This window comes from Mus caroli, unplaced genomic scaffold, assembly GCF_978045245.1.
Source record: "Mus caroli unplaced genomic scaffold, Mus_caroli_1 scaffold_9, whole genome shotgun sequence".
NCBI lineage: Eukaryota > Metazoa > Chordata > Mammalia > Rodentia > Muridae > Mus > Mus caroli.
In genome coordinates, this window is record NW_028227264.1 from 60,685,132 (window position 1) to 60,709,046 (window position 23,915).

The 23,915-nt window shown below is 44.7% G+C and overlaps 1 protein-coding gene across 3 annotated transcripts; it reads right to left on the reverse strand.

The window, feature by feature from the left end:
* Nucleotides 1-4,257: 4,257 nt before the first annotated feature.
* On the reverse strand, nucleotides 4,258-23,710 carry Srgn (serglycin). Of its 3 annotated transcripts, none has more exons than XM_085842843.1 (4): nucleotides 23,477-23,710; nucleotides 16,917-17,114; nucleotides 6,881-7,025; nucleotides 4,258-4,935 (listed from the first exon to the last, which is right to left on the reverse strand). In XM_085842843.1, exons 2-4 carry the CDS (start codon nucleotides 16,990-16,992, stop codon nucleotides 4,683-4,685), a joined length of 474 nt encoding a protein of 157 aa, XP_085698969.1. In that variant the 5' UTR covers nucleotides 16,993-17,114; nucleotides 23,477-23,710; the 3' UTR covers nucleotides 4,258-4,682. The 3 variants fall into 3 exon arrangements, with proteins under 3 accessions (XP_085698969.1, XP_085698970.1, XP_021030493.1); XM_085842844.1 differs by lacking the exon at nucleotides 23,477-23,710 and adding an exon at nucleotides 18,837-18,851; XM_021174834.3 differs by lacking the exon at nucleotides 23,477-23,710 and adding an exon at nucleotides 17,405-17,446.
* Between the last annotated feature and the right edge of the window lie 205 nt (nucleotides 23,711-23,915).

Sequence of the window (23,915 nt, forward strand, 5' to 3'; positions counted from 1 at the left end):
TCTCTTCTGAAAACAGATGGGAGTACCAACTTGCCAACTACTTGCGAATACCAATGTGGAAACTTTCTTTTTCATCCCTGACCAAATCTTCAGATGACTCTAGCTCTGGTGAACATCCTAACTGTACTTTTAAAAATTTATTTTTATGTGTGTTAGTGTTTTGCCCTTACGTGTGTCTGGGTAAGGATGCCAGATCTCCTGGAATTGGAGTTACAAACAGTTGTGAGCCATGCCTTTAATTTCAGCACTCAGGAGGCAGAGGCAGGCAGATTTCTGAGTTCGAGGCCAGCCTGGTCTACAGAGTGAGTGAGTTCCAGGACAGGACAGCCAGGGCTACACAGAAAAAAACGATGTCTCAAAAAAAAAAAAAAAAAAGACTTTCTAAATAGAATTTCCAGATAGTCTACTTAATTTCTGACCTGCATAAACTAAAAATTTTAAATGTCGATTGCTTTAAGCCACCAAGGTTTTGGGTTTGTTTGGCTTTTTTGTTTGGTTCTGGGTTTTGTTTTTTGGTTTTTTGGTTTTTTTTGGAGGGGGGTATCTCACTATCTAGCCTTGGCTGTCCTGCAATTTGTTAATCTTGAATTCACAGATTCACCTGACAAATCTTGGGATTAAAGATATAGATAAACCATAGAGTTTCAAGGTGATTAATTATGTAGCAATAAATAATAAGGCTGGACATGGTGGCACATGCCTTTAATCACAGTGCTCAAGAAGCTAAGGCAGGTGGATCTCTGAGTTTGAGGTCAGCCTGGTGTACAAAGCAAGTCCAGGATAGCCAGGACTTGTAACACAGAGAAACCCTGTCTTGAAACCAACACCCCCTCCCCGCCCAAAAAAAAAAACCCCAATAAGTAAAGAATGCATGCCAACATTTTCAATTCTCAAGAGCTCTCATTCTTAGTTAGTATTCTGTCCTTGTGAAAACAAAACACCGAGTAATCACAAATATCCAAATAGCAAAAAAAAAAAAAAAAAAAAAAGGATGCATTTTACATCAATCACTGAGGCAATTTCCCCCATAGAAAAATTTCATATCAGAGGCTAGAGGGATGGCTCAACAGTTAAGAGCGCTTGCTTCTCTCACAAAGGACCCAACTTTGGTTCCACTCTCCACATGGTGTCTCAGAACTGTCTGTAACTCCAGTTTCAAAGGACCTTAGGTACTCCCTGTGGTACTAGGTACACTCGAGCTTCTGTAAACCATTTATGACTCGTGCAATAGGTAACGGATTTAAAGGCAGCACTGTCACTGATGAGCCATTGGGCCCCAAGGGATCATCACTTCTACACAGCAACTCTAAAAGAGGGGAAGAGGGCAGATTACCAAAAGATAGAGCTATGTGAATGTCTTTTAAATTTCTCTACCTTTATTTTATGTGCATTGGTGTTTTGCCTGCATGTATGTCTGTGTGAGAGCATCAGACCTTGAAGTTACAGATGGTTGTGAGCCACCATGTGGTTGCTGGGAATTGAACTCAGGACCTCTGGAAGAGCAGTCGTTGCCCTTAACCACTGAGCCATCTCTCCAACCCCTATATTGATAAACAGTGACTGAAATACTAAGACAATGCACACACACAGCTTCTTTCACCCCTTCTCTCTGCTGTCTTAGCATTGTTATAATTAGAATGGATTTGGGGAAAAACACATAATAAAAATGTATTATATGGGCGGTGGTGGCGCACGCCTTTAATCCCAGCGCTTGGGAGGCAGAGGCAGGCAGATTTCTGAGTTCAAGGCCAGCCTGGTCTACAAAGTGAGTTCCAGGACAGCCAGGACTACATAGAGAAACCCTGTCTCAAAAAACCAAAAAAAAAAAAACAAAACAAAAACAAACAAAACCTATCTGCCGGGCGTGGTGGAGCACGCCTTTAGTCCCAGCACTCGGGAGGCAGAGGCAGGCGGATCTCTGAGTTCGAGGCCAGCCTGGTCTACAGAGTGAGTTCCAGGACAGCCAGGGCTACACAGAGAAACCTTGTCTCGAAAAAACCAGAAAAAAAAAAAAGTATTATAGTTATTTGTGTTTGCACCACTAAATAGTGAATGGTCACAAATATTATTCCTGTTTTGATCCTTGGCTAAACATAGTAAAACTATTAAGGGGAACCTCCATAGACCTCCCAAGTGTCACATGTCCTTTTTCTCAGCTGTGCAGCAGCCCCGTCTCGTGATTAACGTCATTACTTCAAGGTGAGTCCTATTTTGGGCTCTCATCTCTTGGCATAAATGGCTTAAAATGCCACGCCTAAAGTTCAGTGGAACTCTCACAATGGACCCTAGTGGAAATAGTTCCCCAGGGAGCCGTAACATTGGTTCTACCTTCCTTTCTGTTGCTGTAATAAAATATTCTGGCTGAAGCAACTTCGAAGAGGAAAGGAAGCAGTCACCATTCTGGGTCACAGTCCGTCACTGAGAGAAGTCAGAGCAGGAACTCCTGGCAGGAGTCTGAAGTAGAAAGTATAAATGAAGGCTTGCTGACTGCCAGCTTTCTCACAGGCCAGCTTTCTTTAAAAAAGAAACTGTAACTGTCCTCAGACACACCAGAAGAGGGCGTCAGATCTCATTAAAGGGTGGTTGTGAGCCACCATGTGGTTGCTGGGATTTGAATTCAGGACCTTCAGAAGGGCAGTCAGTGTTCTTGCCCACTGAGATATCTCGCCAGCCCCGACAGGTCAGCTTTCTTATAGCCCTGGACCACCTGCCTAGTAATGATGACATCCACAGTGGGCTATGATGTCCTATATCAATTAACAAGCAAGGCAATCCCCCACAGGTCAATCTGATCTGGGCAATTTCTCAATGGAGGGTTTCTTCTTAGATGACTCTTATGCTTCGTGGAGTTGACAAAGTTAACTATGGTAACATATAAGTCTGAAAAAACAGTTTCAGCAATGGAAAGCACAAAGTCTGTCAGTTACATACGATGCAAATAAGTCTATTTCTGCTCTTCCCTTCTTAGACGATGTATTCTGCCTATGAAGGGCACAGAGGGCTGATGAGATGGCTCAGTGGTTAAAAGCACTGACAGCTCTTCCCAAGGTCATGAGTTCAATTCCCAGCAACCACATCGTGGCTCACAACCATCTGTAATGGGAAACAAATAGAAAAACCTGTGGGATGGAGCGAGGAGTGAGCCGGACCCCAGAGTGAGCAAGGTCTGGAGCAAGAGGGAGAAGGGAAGAGGGGAAAAATAAGGCAATGAAAGAACTCAGAAACTGTAAACAACAATTATTTCTGAAAGGTATGATTATAATAAACTTTCATGTTTTGTAAAAAAAAAAAAAAAGAAGAAGGGGGGCACAGAATCAGAGATGGCTCTTGCTTTAGTTTGGGAGGTTTTTCTATTTGCTTTTTACAAAGATTTTTAAATGTATTATTTTATGTGTACAAGTGTCTTTGCCTCTATGTATGTGTGTGCATCATATGCATGTCTGGTGCCCATAGCTAGAAAGGGACAGCAGATCCCCTGCTGCAAGCTGCCATGTGAGTTCCGAAAAGTAAACCTGGGTTCTCTACAAAACAGCCAGTGTTCCTAACCACTGAGCCATCTCTCTAGCCTACAAAAACAGCCAGTGTTCCTAACCACTGAGCCATCTCCCCAGCCTACAATATCATGTATTTATATACACATTTTTATATTATATCATATTGTATGTTATCAATTACATACACATTTTATTATATTATTTATATTAAATATCACCTATATCAATATTATATACTGTATTATAAAATTATTATATATTAATATGTATAATATGATTGTTTTTTCAAAGTAACTATTCCCTGGATTAGAGCAGGAAGTTCAAGATGACAGCTCCCCGCTTTGGTTATATGTTTGTTCACTTTAATGGAGTAACATTTGACCCTGAACAGGCATCTAGACAAAGGTAAAGCATTATGAGCCCTTGAGACCACAACTCCATGTTATTTGAGGTGTTAAGTTTCTAACTTTAAAACCCACAACAACCCGGGGGGTGGTGGCACACGCCTTTCATCCCAGCACTTGGGAGGCAGAAGCACGAGGATTTCTGAATCTAGCCAGCCTGGTCTACAGAGTGTTACAGGACAACCTGTCCTGGAAACCCTGTCTCGAAAAACAACAACAAAAAACAAACAAACCAACAAAAAACCCACAACATTTTTCGATAACATTTGGTCTTCCCTGTCACATCCAATGGCCACAGCTCAATATATACCCCTCACCATGTAAACCATGTCACATAGCCACGGTAGGAGGCCACTGTGTTTCACTTTATTTTCTTTTTAATCACATAAAGGAATATATTTGTAATTCACAATGCGAGTTGGGTTCCTGAACACTTTAGGTATGAAGGATAGTTCATCAACTTGCTATCAAATTAAAATTTTCAAAACCAGTATGGCTTTGAAAGTTATTGTATAATAATGGGGGTGTGTGTTAAGTTCATAATGTTGATTCAATACACATATAAATGCAGGCATTTTCCAGAACAACAAGATAGGTAACAGCATTAAAGCATAATTCCTTATGAGTTAATGAGGAAAGGGGTAACAGGATTCAAGAGTCTTTTCCAGGCATTTTAAATTTTCTGTAAAACTCTTTATCCTGAGACTGGTCATTTAAATGTGGTACACTAAGTATACTGAATACATTGTTCCACATGGAGGTGGGGAGACAGGGACGGTCACTTTCATATTATAAAATCGTCTTCTGGTTGGTCTTGGTTTTGCTCAGTGAGAATCCTGTCAAAAGGCCTATAGTTGAAATAGACAATATTGCTTTCATCTGTTGGCTGGTATTCCCATTCCATGTCACCTAGGAAGCCACTTCCTGAGCCGGAACCCGAGCCAGAGCCGGAGCCAGAGCCGGAGCCAGAGCCAGAGCTCGAACCTGACCCATAGTCATCATAATTGGAGATGAAATCTTTTGAGGGTCCTCCCATCCTAAAATACAAAGAAAAAAATTATAAAGTTCTACTTATAATGTAATTTCAATATTTTAATATAAAGAAATATGCTAGGTGTGGAGTACACACAAAGTATCGCAGCTTTTGGGTAGTAGTGGTGGGAACTTAGAGTCATACTTGGATCCATAGTGAATTGCAGCCAGCACGGGCTACTGAGCCCTTTCTCCAAAAAGAAAACAAAAAGTGGCGGAGGTGGGGTGGGGTGGGGTAGGTTAGGGGACAAGGGGAGTGGGGGACAACATGGAAATAAATTCAGGCACCCAGTTGTTCAAATTCGAAGAGCTAAAATCTGCTTCAGCGCTTCAAAACAAAGAGGCGGGGCTGAAGAGACAACCCTGGGGTTCAGAGCCATTGCTGGGTTTGGGTCTCAGCATCCACACAGAGGCTCACAAGCATCGGTCACTCAGAGTTTAGAGACTCTGATACCTCTGGCCTCTTCCAAGCACCATGGATGCAGAAGAGCAATGTAAATCAAATTAAAAACACAAAACAAAACAAAACAATGATCAAAAGGGAAAGCAGCTATGGAGACAACCTGGGTAAGGTGGATGGATGGCAGGAAGCCACAGAAGGAATTGTTTCAAAGGAAGCAGTGGGTCAGTCATTTTGAAAGGCAGGGAAGGGGTCAAGAAGCCTAAAAATAGAGATGCAATCAATAGATGTGTCAATCACCAGGCAGAGACACTCAGGATTGAAGGCTAGAGCAGAAATCCAACTGTGTGTGTTGATGAGCGGGGGGTGGGGGGGTTGGAGGCTGGGGCTTGGGCTTGGGGGTTGGAAGTGGGGCAAAAACAACCAGAAGCATCCATTCTATGAGGTGCTAATGTGCCAAGTATGGTGGCACATGCCTTTACTCCCAGCATTTAAGAGGCCGAGGCAGGTAGATCTCTGAGTTCAAGGCCAGGACAGCCAGGAGGGCTATATAGTGAGATGAGACTCTGTTCTCAAACAAACAAAAAAAAATCAATCTGATTCAATAAAGAGCAGAGTAGAGAAATAGCTATAGGTGTTCAGAGTCGAGGGAGGGAGTCTATTCAATGTCAAGAAGCTGTAGAATATATCTGCATACTGATGGAAGATGCCAGACCCAGAGAGGGACCTGGAGAACGGAAGTCCGAGACAAGGGGGTGGGTACAGGATATGGGAAAACTGAATAATTTAACACAAGGAAACTGCTTAAACATGGCATAGTAGAGAAGTGAAATCAACAAGAGAGAGCAAAGAGGACCAATAGGCATCTTCTCTCACTAGCCAACAAGACGGCTCATCACAAACGAGCCTGCTGCTGAGCCTTGACTTAAGATCAAGCCCCCAGGCAACAACTTATTCCTGTGAGCGGTCCTCCAACCTCCACACATACACTGAGATGTGCCCATGCGCGTGAATACGCTTGCCCAAGTGAGAAACCAAAGCGTGCGTCTTCTGGATAGTACAAGGTGACTTGAGGCAAGCTATGTAGCCAAGCCTGGACTTGAACTCCCAACCGCCTTGGTTTCTCCATTTAGAGGAGTGTGTCACCATGCCTAGCTGACTTTGGGTCCTAACAGTATCTATTTGTATATTATTGTGTGGTGGTTGTATATGCTTGGCCCAAGGAGTGGCACTATCAGGAGGTGTGGCCTTGTTGAACAAGGGTGTCACTGTGGGGATGGGCTTAAAGAGCTAGCAGCCTAAAGATGTCAGACTGCTAGCAGCCTTCAGATGTAGATGTAGAACTCTTCAGCTCCTCCTGCACCAAGGTTTATCACTGCTGCCCACAAGAAACCCTTATAAAAACATGGATGAGTCCATGTTCATTGGCACATCTCTTGCTTCAGCACAAATAGCCCACTTTTGCTCTCTGTGGAGTAGTTTTTACCACAGCAAGAACCTGAAATGAAACACTCAGGCGCTCCTGTGAGATCGAACGAAAATCTACTTACAAAACAGGATCAGTCATGGGAGGGCCAATGTTGTTGGATTCATCTATTAGGTCAAACTGTGGTCCCTTCTCCTCAATGCAGTTCGCAAAAAACCCATTCGGTTTGCAGCGGACCCACTGGTACCTGGCTCTCCGAGCAGGATAACCTGTGCGAACAAGGAACCCACGTGGGTGATAAACATCTTTCAGTCGGCTTCCTTAGAATTGGTTACACTGTCTCTAACAAGGTAATTACATGGATTCTACATTTGGCAGGTCGCAGGGTTTTTTTGTTTGGTTGTTTGTTTGTTTGGTTTTTTGTTTTTGTTTTTGTGTGTGTGTGTGTGTGTGTGTGTGTGTGTGTGTGTGTGTGTGTGTGTGTGTGGTTTTTCGAGACAGGGTTTCTCTGTGTAGCCCTGGCTGTCCTGGAACTCACTTTGTAGACCAGGATGGCCTTGAACTCAGAAATCTGCCTGCCTCTGCCTCCTGAGTGCTGGGATTAAAGGCCTGCGACACCACGGCAGGTTTTTTTTAAAAATTTATTTATTTTATGTATATGAGTACGCTGTAGCTGTACAGATGGTTGTGAACCTTCATGTGGTTGCTGGGTATTGATTCAGGACCTCTGCTCCTTCCGGTCAACCCAGCTCGCTCTGGTGGCCCTGCTCGCCCAGGCCCAAAGATTATTTATTATTATAAGCAAGTACATTGTAGCTGTCTTAGATGCACCAGAAGAGGTCGTCAGATTTCATTACAGATGGTTGTGAGCCACCATGTGGTTGCTGGGATTTGAACTCAGGATCTTCGGAAGAGCAGTGAGTGCTCTTACCCACTGAGCCATCTCGCCAGCCCCGGGTCACGGGTTTTATGTCCAACAATGCCTGTGACAGACACTGTCATTCTCATGGTAGTTCTTCACAATAGCACCTGGCTCTGCACAATAGCCCGAAGATCCGAGTTCAAACCCCAGGATCCACACGATGGGAGGGGAGAACTAACAAGTTGTCCCATAAATTGTCCTCCGACTTAGGCACACGTACACACCCACACTTATGCACCCGCGCACACTCACACATGTGCACACCACACTAAATACAGGCACCACCACCCCCCACACACACACCAGAAATAAAACAAACAAAAAATAAAAATAAAAAGGAAAGTGTTAAAATAGAATAACTTTGGGAGTGAGCGGCTGAGAGAGGAGGCTCAGCTCTGGCCTCCCCACCCCCGCAACCCCCTCAGGTTCTAGAACCTTGACCTCTGAACTTGCACTGTAAACTGAAGGCCAGTGGTATCCTAAGTTTGTCACAAAAATTAAATACGAAAAAGAAAGGAAAAAAATTTAAATAAGAAGGTTCATATAAAGACCTTAAAATAATATCAAGGCATTGTAGTAACTCTTTAATTTATTAACTTTTTGTACACAGACTTGGGCCATATTCTAGGCCCTCTTAGATAATTTTTTTTCTTTTTCTTTTTTGAGACAGGGTCTCACTATGTAGCCCCGGCTGTCCCTGTTACTGTTACTTACTCTGCATACCAGGCTAACTTGGAACTCAGAGATCTGCCTCCCAAGTGCTGGGCTTAAAGGCCTGTGCCACCACAGTCTTGGAGTTCCTGGTCCTCCTGCCTCAGTATTGACAGTGCTGGTATCACAAGTGTGCCCTTCCATGCCCAGAACCATGGTCACACTTGTATCTTTATCTCCACATCACACACAGGCTCAGTGGAGGAGGCAGGATTGAAATACCTGAGCCCCAAAGCCTGCCTTTTTTTTTTTTTAAATAGAGACAACTCAGCCCCCACACTCTCCTTGTTGCTGTTATGAGATGGGGTTTTGCTATGTAGCCCAGGTTAACCTTGAATGGGGAAAAGAACCTCCTCCCTCCCTTTCCCAAGTACGAGGGAGGAGGCTCTTTTTTTTTTTTTTTTTTTTTTTTTTTTTTTTGGTTTTTCGAGACAGGGTTTCTCTGTGTAGCCTTGGCTGTCCTGGAACTCACTTTGTAGACCAGGCTGGCCTGGAACTCAGAAATCCGCCTGCCTCTGCCTCCCAAGTGCTGGGATTAAAGGTGTGCGCCACCACGCCTGGCGAGGAGGCTCTTTATATGAATCTTCTTATTTAAATTTTTTCTTTTTCATATTTAATTTTTGTGACAAACTTGGGATACCACTGGGGATCTGACTCCCTCTTGTGGTCTCTGCAGGCCCAGGCTAAAGTACCATACCCATTAAATAAAAAAATTTAAAAAAAAATTAGCCGGGCGTGGTGGCGCACCTTTAATCCCAGCACTTGGGAGGCAGAGGCAGGTGGATTTCTGAGTTCGAGGCCAGCCTGGTCTACAAAGTGAGTTCCAGGACAGCCGGGGCTTTACAGAGAAACCCTGTCTCGAAAAACCAAAAATAAATAAATTAATTAATTAATTAAAAGAAAAGATAAAATCATGTTAAAAAAGAAAAAGCTAGGTTCTTGGAATGGTGGTCACAGCTTTCCAAATGCTGGTCTCCCTGATAAGGAGGACAATGCTGCCCTTTTTCTGAGAGTAAACCTCTTGGAGAGAGACCGGGTCACTTCTTAGGGCTGTTCTGGCTCTCCGGTTATGGTGAATAACGCTATGGCAACGAGTTCTTGATTCAAGGGGGATGAAAGCCCATCAACACAAAACTTTGCACACAGCCCATGTTCAATGCATCCCCCCACCCCCGCACTGTCCCCCCTTAATATTCTAAGACATCTAGCTTTGATTTTTGAGTCTGTTGTGAGGATTAGAGGGGTGTAGAGCAGCCTGTTGTCCAGCAGAGGGCGGTATGTTCCCACATCAGCTGTCAAGAGAAGCTCTGTCCAATAAAATCATAGTCTTCTCCATCTACGGTTGCATGTTTCTGCAGCATTGTGTTTCCTTTCTCCTTTTTTTTTTTTTTTTTCTTTAGCAGCCGTATTTTTTTTTAGTTAAAAAATGTAAAAAGAATAAGTGCATTGTACTTGAACATATTAAAACATCATCATTTAATACACAATTAACATTAAAGTTACAAGTGAGATATTTTATACGGTTTTAACCCAGCTCTTCCAAAGTGTGCTTATTTTGAACTCACATGTCAATCTCGACTCGTCGTATTTCTTAGTTTTTGTTTGTTGTTTTTGTTTGTTGTTTTTGTTTTTTGTTTGGTTTCTCAAGACAGGGTTTCTCTGTGGAGCCCTGACAGATATCTGCCTACCCCCGCCTCTCAAGTGTTGGGAATCAAGACATGAGCCACCAGCTGACTCAATCAATATTTTAAGTGCCCAGTAGTCACATGTGGTTGCTGGCTACTGGACAGGATAGGGCACTGCCCTCTGCAAGGGGCTGATGCCCTGAGAAAAATGTGTGCTTGAATGGAAAGTTCTCCGAAGAGCTAACTGAATGTTATTATTTCCCCTTCAGGGTCAAGATCAAACCCAGGGCGTCAGGCATCCTCTGCAAGGGCACTACCACTGAGGGGCATCCCGGGCCCACGAAAAAGGGGGCACCCCAGGCAACGACCGCATCTTCCCACTAGTGAAAATGAAACGAAAACTGTAACTCTGGCAGATTAAGCAAATATATTTCTGAAATAGAAACACCCCCCCCCCAGAACTCAACATATTTGGGAGGTGGGAAAGTTTTTCTCCAAAGCCAACGCTGATGGTTACACAATCTGTGACCATAGGAAAAACCCAGCCCTGTGAGTTGGAGAGTGAGCTGTATAGCTTAGAAACTGACTCTTAGCAGAATGGCTTCACAGCTAGTGAAAGGCAGGGGAGGCAGCTCAGTTGGTAAAGTTCTTGCCTCATGTGCACTAAGTCCTAGGCTTCCCCCTGCCCCCAGCTCTGCACAAAACTGATATAGCGTCATACACCGGAAACAAAGGCAAGAGGATTGAAAGGTCAAGGCCATCCTCATCTATACACCAAGTTCAAGGTCACCATGAGCATCGTGAGACCCTGTCTAACAATAAGAAATCAGCAGGTAGCTGCAGAGATGGCTCAGCGGTCAAGATCACTGACTGCTCTTCCAGAGGTCCTGAGTTCAATTCCCAGCAACCTCATAGTGGCTCACAACCATCCATAATGGGAGCCGATGCCTTCTTCTGGAGTGTCTGAAGACAGCTACAGTGTACTCATATGCATAAAATAAATAAATAAATAAATCTTAAGAAAGAAAGAAAGAAAGGAAGAAAGAAAGAAAGAAAGAAATCAAAGCCAATCAGCTGCTGCTTGCAAATGTCTGTGATCCCAGCACTTGAGAAGATTGGCAAGATTTGGAGTGGAGTGGCCACATATTCAAGGCCAGGCCAGTCTACATAGAAGGTACAAAGTTAGCCAGGGATACACGCTGTGGTTCTGTCTCAAGAAACAAACAAATAAGTAAAAGGACAGGACTCAGTTACTAAAGGGCTTGCTGTCCATGCACAAGCACTTGACTTTTATCCAAGACCCTACAAACGGGAAGGCTGGTTGTATCCACTTTTAACCCCAGCAATGGGGAGGGTGGAAACAGGGAAGTCCCTGGGCTCTCTGGCCAGCCAGTCTAACCTAACTGGTGAGCTCCAGGCAGACCTGTCTCAAAGGAGATGGACAGGGTCCCTGAGAATGTCACGGAAGTGGTCATGTGGCCTCCCTGTGGGTGTGCATGCTCACCCACATATGCACACACCCAAGGTCATAAGATAACAAATAATAAAACAAGAAAGAAAGCAATGGAAAGGAGAAGTTGTCCCATTCTGAAACCCACCCAGTTTTTACACTAATTAAATTAATGGCACATTAAAATGAAGAACACAGTTACAGATAACGAATTCCTGACATAGCTGTTCTTGGGCGTGGGAAGGCTGCGAAAAGACTCAAGTTCTGGCCCTTGAAGCTCTGAGAGTATCTGGACTTTATCTTGCTTGAAGCGCTATAAATCTCTAATGATTACCGCTATTGTTTGTTTGTTTTGTTTTGTTCTGTTTTTATTATACTGATATGTGTGTGTCCATGTCCCAGGGATCGAAATCAGGTCATCAGACATGGTGGTCATGGTCTTTACTCACTGGGTTGCCTTGCCAGCCATTTTTAAAAATATTGTTCTTAACTCTTTTTCATCTTTTTCTTACAATGTATTTTGGTCATGTTTCTCCTCAGCTTCTTCCCCACCAACTTCTTCTCTCTCTCTCTCTCTCTCTCTCTCTCTCTCTCTCTCTCTCTCTCTCTCTCTCTCTCATAGCCTCTCTGTATGGAATTCACTATGTAGACCAGGCTGGCTTCAAAAATCATAAAGATCTACTTGCCTCTGCCCACCAAATGCAGAAACTAAAGGTATGTGCCCTCCCACCTCCACCGCACTCGGGCCACCCCATACCCTCTGCACACACGCACACACGCACACACTCACACACTCACACACTCACTAGCTCCGTCTAACAAGAAGACAAGCAGAGCAAGTCTCCCAAACAGGCCTTCTATCTCAATACTCGGCTTTCCACACCTCCCACCAGGTGGAAATTCACTAACATGCTGATCTTCTGGCCTCCCTGGGAATCTTGCTATGGATGCAGAAAAACTTAAGCAGAAACTGTCAAAAGGGGAAGTTTAAAAAAATGCCCACCCCCAAAGAGACTAATCTGATTTACTTTTCTAAAAAAAAAGGGGGAGGTGGGGGGGGGGAGATGGCACTCTGGATAAGAGCATGGATTGCTCTTCCAGAGGTCCTGAGTTGAATTCCCAGCAACCACATGGTAGCTCACAACCATCTATAAGGAGATCCGATGCTCTCTTCTGGTGTGTCTGAAGACAGCGATAGTGTACTCATATACATGGAATAAAAAAAGTATTTTAAAAAAAAAAACAGAACAGTAACTTTCAGGCAACTGCTGTTATCTATATTGGAGCTACTTCCTTTTGGCCTATCAATGCCACAGGATGGGCAAGCTTCCCCCCCTGGGGCATGGTCTGACAGGCTATAAAAAACTCCAAATTTACTTTCGGTTTATTCTCACCTCTACAGGAAACATAGCAAAGGCTGCAGAGGAAAAACAAAATCAAAAAACATGTTTGTTTATTTGTCTGTCTGTTTGTTTTAAATTTAAAAAGGGGCTGGAGACAGGGCTCTGTGGTTGAGAGCGCTAGCTACTCTTGCAGAAGACCTGGGTTCAATTCCCAGCTCCTACTTGGCAGCTCACAACCATGTGTAACTCCAGTTCTGAGGGCTCTGACGCCCTCATCTGGCCTCCCTCGGCATCTTGTGCACAGACATATATACAGGCAAAATCCCTTTGCACATAAATAAAATAAAATAATAATAAATATAATAATAATAATAGAACCTGAATGACCCTTGAGCAGTCTAGAAACTTATTTCTAACCTCCAAACTGAATGACTTATTAGCTCACTCCCACAGGCCTTGAGCAAACCACACCCATATTTAGCAAGGGGCTGATGTAAGGAGCCTGTGAGACAGTGGTTGTCAGTTCCGGTCAGTTCTCGTCATAAACTCCTCCTCAGGGCCAGAGTGAGGGTCGGTATTGGGCAGTGATTACAAAATCACTTTACCAACAGCTGTGCTCACGAGTGGACCTGGTATTGTTCCTGGGGCGGGGGGGGGGGCTAGCCTCAGCTCCTTGACAACACCTGCTCATGCATTTTTTCATCTTGTCTCTTTGTGAGCATGTTGTTTTGCTTGAGACAGGGTCTCAGATAATCCAAGGCTCACTATTTGGCTAGGGATGGCCTTTCACTTCTGATCCTCTCACCTTGGGAGCCCCACCTCCCAAATGTTTTATGAGCATTAAGAAGGATAAGTAAGAAGGTAATGCAAAGTAGGAGCCAAGGGCCTCGCCTCGGTGACAGTCCCCCGGGAGCCTCTATTAAGTAGATTAGCCATCACTGTTATCGCCCACTCGCAGATTGCACACGTTTCCTCGTACTGGATACCATTTTACATTGTGGTTTTAGCTGGATTTGTAGAAATAAAGTATGTTATGGGAATTATTTATACATAAGAAAGATTTATTTTCCACGTGAACTAACCTACAAGTGCCTCCAATGTGACAACATTGGAAACATGGTCACTGAAGAGAAGGTCAAAATGGGACCATTAGGGTGGCCTATGTCCAACAGGACGGTGTCCTTCTAAGGAGAGGATAATGGGGGATAGGGAAGGGGGGCTGTGTGAAAAAGACACAGGCACCATAGATGAGCTAAAGAGAGAGGTGTCAGAGTGAAGCCAACAATGCCAACACACAGGGGCCAGGCATCTTGGACTGGGTTTTAAACTCTGGTACTGTGTGTGTGTGGAAATTAGACTACTGTTTGGTGGTTGGTTTTTTTGAGACAAGGTTTCTTTGTGTGTAGTCTTGGTTTTTCTGGAACTAGCTCTGTAGCTCAGGCTAGCCTCGAACTCAGAGATCCTCCAGCCTCTGCATCCTGAGTGCTGGGCTTAAAGGCATGTGCTACCACCACCTGGCTACATTTCTGTTGTTTAAGTACCTGGTCTATGGTGTTTTGTTACTGAAATCTCAGAACGTAAATGCAGTAACCTAAGATCACAGGCTAAAATCCCGGTGCATCTCATCACTTAGATAGGAAAACTACAGAGGCACCTGTCCTTAAACATCTTTGTAAAGATAAGGAGAGAGCTGGGCTTGTGATTGAGTTGGTAAACTGGTGTAGCATGCAACCAAAACCTAGGATTGGTTCCCAGCACTCCACAAAGTGGGCATGGTAGCACACGTACGTAAGTTCAAAGCCACCCTCAGCTCATAATGAATTCAAGGGGCTGGGCACCGACTGCTCTTCCAGAGGTCCTGAACTCAATTCCCAGCAATCTCTGGGTGGCTCACAAACATCTGTAATGGGATCCAATGCTCTCTCTTGTCATGTACCATGTATATGCACACAGAACACTCATACATAAAAAATTTTTTAAAAATGAGCTCAAGACTAGCCTGGGCTAAGCGATTTGACAGAGAGGGTGTGGTATCTAATCACACGTGGCAGGACACAGTGGTAGGACACATAGTGTCATTGCTGTAGCCGGTTAATCACTAACTCGTGGCCAAACACCCACATTCATTTTTAGAGATGAGCAAAGGCGTTAAGCCAAGAACCCCTTGGAAACACCCTAGATTTTTGGCTCATTCATTGTCTCCTTTCTTTGTTTCTGTTCCCAACTAAGAGCTAAATCAACCATGACATAAAAGATAAAAGACATCCTTTCCTCCCCTACCTCTCCCCCTCCCCATGCTTTTTTTTTTTTTTTTTTTTTTTTGAGATAAGATCTCACTATGTATCACTGGCTATCCTGGAACTCTCTAAGACTGGGCTGGCCTTAAACTCACAGAGCTCCTCCTGCCTCTTCCTCTTGAGTGCCTTAGAAGCCACCCAGCCCGACTCCTTCCTAATTTCTGGCTCGTGATGAAATACACAAGGTTTTGTTTTTAGTCTAGTTTGATGTTTCTGGGAACTTTTGCAAGTGAAAGGCTTACATGCACGCCTCTGGTAGAGAGACACCCAGAGCCAGGTGTCACAAATGTGGAATTGTCGGCTGTCCATCTTGCCAGAGCATGTGGTTACCGGGGACTATTACATGAAGCCGAAGGTTTTTCCCTGAAAGATCCGCATGAACTTGAATTCTGAGTCAAAGGGAGAAGTGTGGCTCTAGCTGTGTAGTAGAGCCCCGGGCATGCGTGTGGCCCTGGGTGTAGGCGCCAATATCACAAAGCTACATAAATAGAAGTGAGCCTTAGCAAGGTCACTTCCTGTTTTCCGACGACGACGTTAGCATAACCCCATGAAAATAAGTTTCTAAACTTCCACTATGCAAGGAATTTCTGAAGTAACCTGTGAGATGTCATTTCGACCGGAAGTAAGAACGCTACAGCTAGGAGTCACTTCGAAGAAACTCCAGGACACGTATGTCGCTGTGACTCAACATTTCCTTTATGTTTTTCAGCCATAAACTTGGCATAAACTTATTTATCAGGCCATGACCTTCCGCCTCATTTAGACATAGCTCCCTAATTATTAGGGAGAAGAAAGTGCACTTCTTTGTGCTTGTTGTTTGTTTGTTCTACAAACGTTTCATCTTCTTAGAAAAAGTTTGAGGTTGAGTCAGCATGACCGAACAGCTGTAAAAGACAGTCAAATTTACAGACAGGTTCTCAAACGGGCTGTTTTCTGGACGAGAGCACAAATGCTAACACTCTTCAGGCTGTTTCTAAAATACTGTTTTGGAGTTAGCATGAGCCATGCCTAGCCAAAATTGAATGTTTGGTAAGAACCGAGTTTAAGAAGAAAGTAAAAATAGCTACATTTACCCACCCCCCCCCCCCAAAAAAAAAAAAAGCCGGGCAGTGGTTGTGCACACCTTTAATCCTAGCACTTGGGAAACAGAGGCAGGTGGATTTTTTAGTTCAAGGCCAGCCAGGTCTACAGAGTGAGTTCCAGGACAGCCAGGGCTACACAGAGAAACCCTGTCTCGGAAAACCACACACACAAAAAGCCTCTCTCATTGTTAAAATAACAGCGCCATCAGATTCCGTTCTAAGTTGGAGCCCAGCATGGTGACATACACCTGTTATCCCAGCACTTGGGAAGTACAAGTTCCAGGTCCTCTTCAGCTCTATAGCAAGTTGAAGACCATCTTATGCTACATGAGACCCTATGTCAAAATGGAGTTCATGCAGACAACTCAGTGAGAGAATGCTATTCTAGAAAATTCCATGGTGCTACCATCTCAGTAGATCAGTTGGGTAATTTTCCATTTATTTCTTGAATGCTTTAAATGAATAAACCACACATCTTTACCCAAAAAAAATAAGAACACTTTTCAGTCATCTTGACAGGCTTTAAGGCCACCACTTACAGTTTAATTAATTAATTTATTTATTTTTAGACCAAACTCAAGTAAACTCACACGAGGGAGTTGAGGCACCTGAAATCCTTCCTTACCTCCCCTCCCACAATAGGACACCCTGCACCTTCAGATGGAGACAATTACTTGTGCATAATGCTGGTGCCTTCATAGCAGAGAATTAAAGATCCTGGGTCTCTTACCTTGAACTGAAGATCCCCAAACCAGGACGAAGGCGAGAGCCAGGACAAGCCTGCTGCCCACGGGAACCTGCTGCATCCTGCCCAGCTCGGCCCCACTCAGCCTCTGGATTGGCAAATGTAGCAGGGTGCTCTTTCGGTCCCTTTTAGAAAGAGGTTCCAAAACCTCAGACCCTGCCCAAGAACACACGTCACAGTTTCCTGAACAAATAGAAAGAGATCCACATCAACACCCAGAAAGAAGAAGAAAGTTGAAAAAAACAACTGTTCATACCCATGATGAAACTCTACCGGACTCCCCCTAGGCGTTTGCTGTGTGGTTATTTTTTCTTTTTCCAAAAAGCTCTGCCATCTGTCATTTGCATGTTTTTAAAAAAAAAAAGTTTTCCCCATCAAAAAGCCGAATCAGCACTTTCTTCCCCCTCCCTTCCTTCAGGTAACAATCTAAACAGACAGGAGGGCTCAGCTGTTCCAGAACTGAGCTCGGGTACCTGGCTCACCCACAGCGCACATCAAAGAGGAGCTGGGCGCGCAAGGAGTCAGGCACAAGCAGGGAACATTCCGAGCCGAGCCGGGTTCTCAGCCCCCCCCCCCCCCCCCCCCCATGAGCGGATGAGCGTTCTCGGTTAACGTCCAGCGTCTGCCTGCTAGGATTCAGTACTTTCACTGAATTCCTGGCTTTCCCTCTAGCTCACAAACATCTGAGGATTATATATATATTTTTCCAGCTGCTCCCCAGGGATTGAGACCATGCATGTTTGCATCTTTTTTTCCTGTTTTTGTTTGTTTACTTCGAAAAAAATTTCTTTTTCTTTCTGGTCTTGAGTAAGGCAAAAATCAGGAACAAGAAGGGCAGGTTCCCCCCTCAGAGGGCCGTGGAATGTGAAAACAGAGACACAGATGCTGCGGTTCATAAAGGACTAGCGGTTCCCTGGCTTCGAAGATCGTGGGGCTTTGGGGATGCGGGAATGGCCACTCTGTGCTAGCCTCAGAGTAAGGGTGGTTTACGCTGTATCCGTAGCGAGACAGCTTTCTCTGCCTTTGCTCTGAGGGCTCAACCACTCTCCACTTCAGGGTGTCCATTCCTAGGCTGCTCAGATTCTTGCCCACTTTCCATTTTACATGCCTGCCCCTTGGCCATCCTTTGATGTGTGGGAGGAGTTTCCTTCCCCTTGTTCTGGGCTTCCTGCTGATTCCTTAAGGTTTCCTGATAAGGATAGGCTTCAGAATCTCATAGCTCAGGAGCACTGATAGAGAAAATGAAACCCTCTTTAGAGACTTTTCCTCAGAAGCCCCCTCAGAGCCTGGAAACCCTCATCTGTAGCAACCGAGGCGCACAGAGACCCAGTGCACACCGTGTGGAGTATTAGCATCTGTTGGGATTTCTCTCCTCTGCCTTTGGTCCCTTTTCATGCTAAGCTTCAATTAAAACCCTGATAACAAAACCAAAGATCGTGTTAAGTGAGAAACTTCAGGAAGTTTCTCACGGCACCTTCAAGGCAATTAGAAGTAGAGATGGCTAACTTAGTCAGCTTCACACAACCTACAATCACGTGGGAAGGGAGTCTCAGAGACGGAGATAGCCCCGATCAGGATGGCCATGGACAGGCCTGAGGGGGATTGTCTTGATTATTTGGTGTGGGAATATCCAGCCCATAGTAAGCAGTGTGATGCCCTCCCTGGTTTAGGGATCTGGCAGCAAGCGGAGAGAAAACCAGCAATCATTTGTTCCTCTCGGCTTCGGATTGTGCAATCAGCTGCTTCAAGTTCATGCCGCCTTGACTTCCTCGCAATGATGCACCGTTCACAACCTAGAAGCGTGAGCTAAAATGTGACCCTGAGCCCTTTCTTCCCTAAGCTGCCTTTTGTAGGGGTAGTTTATCACAGCGACAGAAACAAAACCCAAAGAATCAAAACTAGTACCTGAAAGTGATCACTGGGAGATTTTTCTCACTCGGAGACTTTTTTTTTTTTCCTGCTGCTCTGAGTCATGGGGATATTTTTTTATTTACTTCCTTATATATTTTTATTTATTGAGACAAGGTTTCATGTTTCCCCCAGCTGGCTTTGAACCTGTTGTGTAGGCCAAAGACGACCCTGGGCTCCTGAGTCTCTCTCTAGTCCTCTCTTCTCACACTCTGGGGTGAGTGGCCAGACCTGTTCTAGAACTCAGGTGCTCTAAACCATACTCCAGAGACAGATGAGTGATGAGAAGAAAAGCAGACTGGTGTGTGAAAGGGAAGTCTTCTAGTAATTATTGAGTAGGCGTATCTGCCAAACGTCTCCATTCAGAATGCTCTCAGGCAGATTGGCTTTACAGTCCGCAGCTGGGGAGGGCACTTGTTGGATCCTTGCTGTCTCTCAGGAATAATTTCACAGATATCAAAAATATTGGAAATAAATCTCTTAGGGGAAGTATCAGACTTTTGAAGCTTCAGGGAAACTGACTCTGAAAAGAATGGCCTTGGGAGAATGGAGAAATGGCTCAGGAGAGGACTGGCTACTCTTCCAGAGGACCCAAGTTCAATTCCCAGCACCCACATGGCAGCTCACAGCTGTCTGTAACTCCAGGCTCTGACCCCCTCACAAGACATGCATCCAGGCAAAATTACAATGCATGTAAGATAAATTATATATACATACATATTTATGTATACATACACCACACACACACACACATGAAATTGGCCTTAGCCGAGCTGGTGAGATGGCTCAGTGGGTAAGAGCACCCGATTGCTCTTCTGAAGGTCCAGAGTTCAAATCCCAGCAACCACATGGTGGCTCACAACCATCTGTAACAAGATCTGGCGCCCTCTTCTGGAGTGTCTGAGGACGGCTACAGTGTACTTACATATAATAAATAAATAAATCTTAAAAAAAAAAAAAAAGAAATTGGCCTTAGCCTAGCATGATAGCTTATGCCTATAACTCCAGCATTTGCAAACAGAGGCGTTAGAGTCCAGAGTTTGAGTCTAGCCACTTGTCTAGCGGTGCATACCTTTGACCCCCCAGCTCTCAGGAGACAGAAGAAGCAAGCGTCACTCTATGAGTTCAAGGACAGCCTGATCTGATCTACACAGCAAACTCCAGGACAGCCAGAACTATATATAGAGAGAGAGACCCTGTGTCCAAAAGTAGAAGAAAAAAAACAGAAAAGAAAAAAAGGAGGACAAAAGAAAAGAAAAGAGAATTTGGGGCCATCCTAAACCATGAGAGCCTGCCTTAGAAAGACTCCCTGACTGCCAAGAGCCTGACCTCCGTCCTAGGACACACCCTCAAGCTCATCTGTAGTTACCTTTGAATATCACTAACCATCTTTTCTAATTAAAAATCAGTTCATGATTACTTGTTAAAGGCCAGCAATTGGAAATTCTGATTTGCTTTTAAGACAGGGTTTCTCTGTGTAGCCCTGGCTGTCTTGGAACTCACTCTGTAGACCAGGCTGGCTTCGAACTCAGAGATCTGCCTGTGTGTGCTATCACTGGGCCTTAGTTAGAGATTTCTAAGGAAGAACTTGATTTATCTTGATAAATCCCTCGTTACTTCCCACCCCAGAGGATACTAAAACCATACCCTGCCCCTGGCAATGCGAAGCTGCCCACAGCACCCAGCACACTGGGTCCCTCTTCCTTGCTTTTTATTGCTTTGCTTTGTACCCTGTGGCGCTGTGGAGCCCCGCTGATACCCTGTAGATTCCAGCCAGCCCTGCAGCTCATTCAGATGTACTACCCGCAGACCCTAAGCTTCCTCTGGGATATGCGATCTACCCAAGTTCAAGTTCTCTACTCAGTGATTAGCCTGGGACTCATTACATAGACCAGGCTAGCCAGATTCAGAGAGGTCCTCTTTCGCTGGTCTCCTGAGCACTGGGAGTAAAGCTATGGGCCACCACAGTCAGTCATTTATTTTCTTTGAGGCAGGCTCTCTGGTAGCTCAGACTAACCTTGAACTCAGCATATATCTGAGGTTGACCCTGAACCTCAGGGTCCTCCTGCTTCAGGTTCTCTGGTGCTGGGATTACAGGTGTGTACCGTCCATGTGTGCCATAACACAGCACAACCCTGTCTAGACTTCATAATCCAACCTCACTCCTGTTTCCTTCTATGCACAAAAGAACCCAAAATTAAGTTCGAAGTACCTGGCATTATATTAGAGTTGCCAGTCATAGAGGAAGAAGGAAGTTCTCTTTCCTTAATGTGTAACCACAGAACACTAAGCAGTTCAACGGCCTTTTCATTGCTGTCTCCAGGGGCTGACCACATTGACCAATTAAATTACTACACTTTGGTTGGTTCTTATTTTATGCTAGACTCTAAGTTTCTCCTCCTCCTCCTCCTCCTCTTCCTCCTTACCTCCTTTGTCTTCATCGCAAGCCCCAAAAAGGAACAGACTCAGTGAGCTGCTACTTAGACGTTTAATGGTTCCTGGCTAATGGTAGCCCTGATAAGGACAGAGTGTCTGCTTAGCACGCAAGGATCTTGGGTTCATTCCTCAGCAACTCGTACACCAAAATTCTAGGAGACAGTCTCCCTATCTCCCTATCTCTTAGATGGCAGCCAGGGTAGATTTTTGAACTTGCAGTATACCGGGCCAGACTGGCTTCGAACTAGCAGAGATCTGTCTGCCTCAGTGGGATTAAAGGAGTGCACAAAAACTCTTGTCCTTGATCTTGCTGGGCAAGGGCTTCAACCACTGAGCTATCCTGAGACCCTAGAAAAGTAGTTTTTTTCCCAAAGATATTTTTGTGTGTGTATGAATGTGTGCCTACATGTATGTTGTACGTATGTATGTGGACTGTGTGTGCCTAGTGCCCAAGGTAACCAGAAGAAGGCGTCATCAGATCCCTTGGACCTATAGTTACAGAGTTGTCAGCCAACATGTGGATTCTGGAAATTGACCCCGTATCCCTCATCCCCCTCCCCGAAAATCATTTTGATAGTTTACCCCCCAAAAAAATAAAAAATTAACTTAAAAAAAAACAACAACAACAGTTATTTTAGAGGCTAGAGAGATGACTCAGCAGTTACTAACACTGGCTCCTTTTCCAGAGGGCCTGAGTTTGATTCCCAGCACCTATATAGTGGTTCACAACTATCTGTAACTCCTCTTCCAGGGGATCTGATGCCCACCTCTGGCTTCTGCAGACACCAGATACACACAGGGCGCCCATACATGTGTGTGGCATGTGGGCCAGATACAGGAAATAAGTTAACTAAAAATATTTTTAAAAGCTGAGCACAGTGATACAAGTCTTTCATCTTAGCACTGGGGAGGCAGAGGCAGGCATATCTCTGAGTTCAAGGCCAGCCTGGACTACAGAGTGAATTACAGGACAGCCAGGGCTACCCAGAGAAATCCTATCTCAAAAAAGTAATTAATTGATTGATTGATTAAATTTAATAGAGAGCAAGCATTGGCTAGCCTCTCTTGGGGTTCAATGAGACTAAAAAAATCAGGCCAGAGACCAGTCCTTAAAACACACCTATAAAAAGAAATGTTCTTAGGGCTGTGGACACAGCTCAGTGGCAGATCATGTGTCCAGTCAACCTGAGATCCTTAGCATAAGTAATAATGGTAACTGCTGTTGCTATTATTTACCTCAGGTGGTGGAGCTGGGACTCACTGCGGTCAGGGTAGCTGAAGAGAAAGAACATTTGGGGGCCACACAGTCCTGCTGTGTCACAAGCAAAGTGTCCTCTGATTTTGGAGCATCCATGGAAATAGTCACTTTCACTCACGGGGGTGAAAGTGGGGTCCCTTCCACTTCAACTTTTTTTTTTTTTTTTTTGCCAAGAACTTGAAGATAGGAAAATGAGACCTACTTCAACAAACTCATAAGGGATGGCAAGAAAGCTACGCGAATAGGTCTTAAAAAGACAGATGGGGAGATGGAAGGGGAGGCCCTGACCTCAACCAAGCCAGGCTTCCCCCGGGTACATCCTACCTTCAGAGAAGACCAAGGAGGGATGTGTTTGCGTTGGCTCAAAGGGCAGCTTTCTAAAGACAGAGAGTGAGAGCACTCTCCTTTTGGACGGGTGAGGATGGGCGAGCAGAACAGGTCTGTGGAATTTCTAAGTGTGCCCATGTATTATAGTTCCCAAATATAGAGTCACTCAGCCAGAATAACGTGTACTGAGTGTGTCCAGAATGCTGGCACGTGATTTTCCCACTCAGTGGCTACCTTTGGCTAAGGAAGTCACTGTTAGTTAAGCCTCGTGAGTTCACAGGGCTCAGTGAGGGCTCAGACAGCTTCCCTGTCCAATGCTAGCCTTTTCAGCTTCCACAGGAACCCCAAATATTCTTCCTACCCATTATAATCCTCGTGTCACTACCTTGATCTCTGCTGTCAGTCGATGAAGGCAGAATCCCATAATTTGCATCACGCGCACACACACCCGTGTGTGTGTGTGTGTGTGTGTGTGTGTGTGTGTGTGTGTGTTAGAGCACATGCAGGTACGTGTGCCATAGCACTATGTTATGCACACCTTTGAAGTGAGAACACTTAAAAATCCATTCATTTTCTTAAAAAACAAACAAACAAACAAATAAACAAACAGTCAAACCTTCTTTTCCTTGGTTTTTGAAATAAGGTCTTTAGCACAGGCCAGACTTGAACTTGCAGCAATTCTCCTGCCTCAGACTTCCAGGTGCTGAGATTACAGGCATGAGCTGTCACACCCAGCACGTTATATTTGACTGGAACTGATCTCCTTGTGACAATGACTTCACTCCTGACCTTTCAACTCTATGGTGCCATAAGCATGGAACGCAGTCCGTAGGAGTTGTACCCTGAATTCTGAATTTGTTCTTTCCGAAGACAAGCTATGTGACCCTCTATTCTCCTGCAGTGGGTGACTGGGACTCACAGGCAGCCTGTAAGCAGATGTGGAGGTGAGGGAGACTCGACAGTGGCCTGGGGAGTGATGGGTAGTTCATTTGTGATGGGTCAATGGGATACAACACCATACATCACAAAGCATGCATTGTCATGACAACAGATCT

Bases quoted from the DNA above. Each gene is read 5' to 3' on its own strand.
- Srgn (XM_021174834.3), bottom strand. From the start codon at position 17,426: ATGTGCGCTGTGGGTGAGCCAG. The intron at 17,115-17,404 runs GTACCCGAGCTC...CTATTTGTTCAG, and splicing joins GTGCGCTGTGGGTGAGCCAG to GAAACTGTGACGTGTGTTCT. The intron at 7,026-16,916 runs GTAAGAGACCCA...TTGTTCGCACAG, and splicing joins TTGGGGATCTTCAGTTCAAG to GTTATCCTGCTCGGAGAGCC.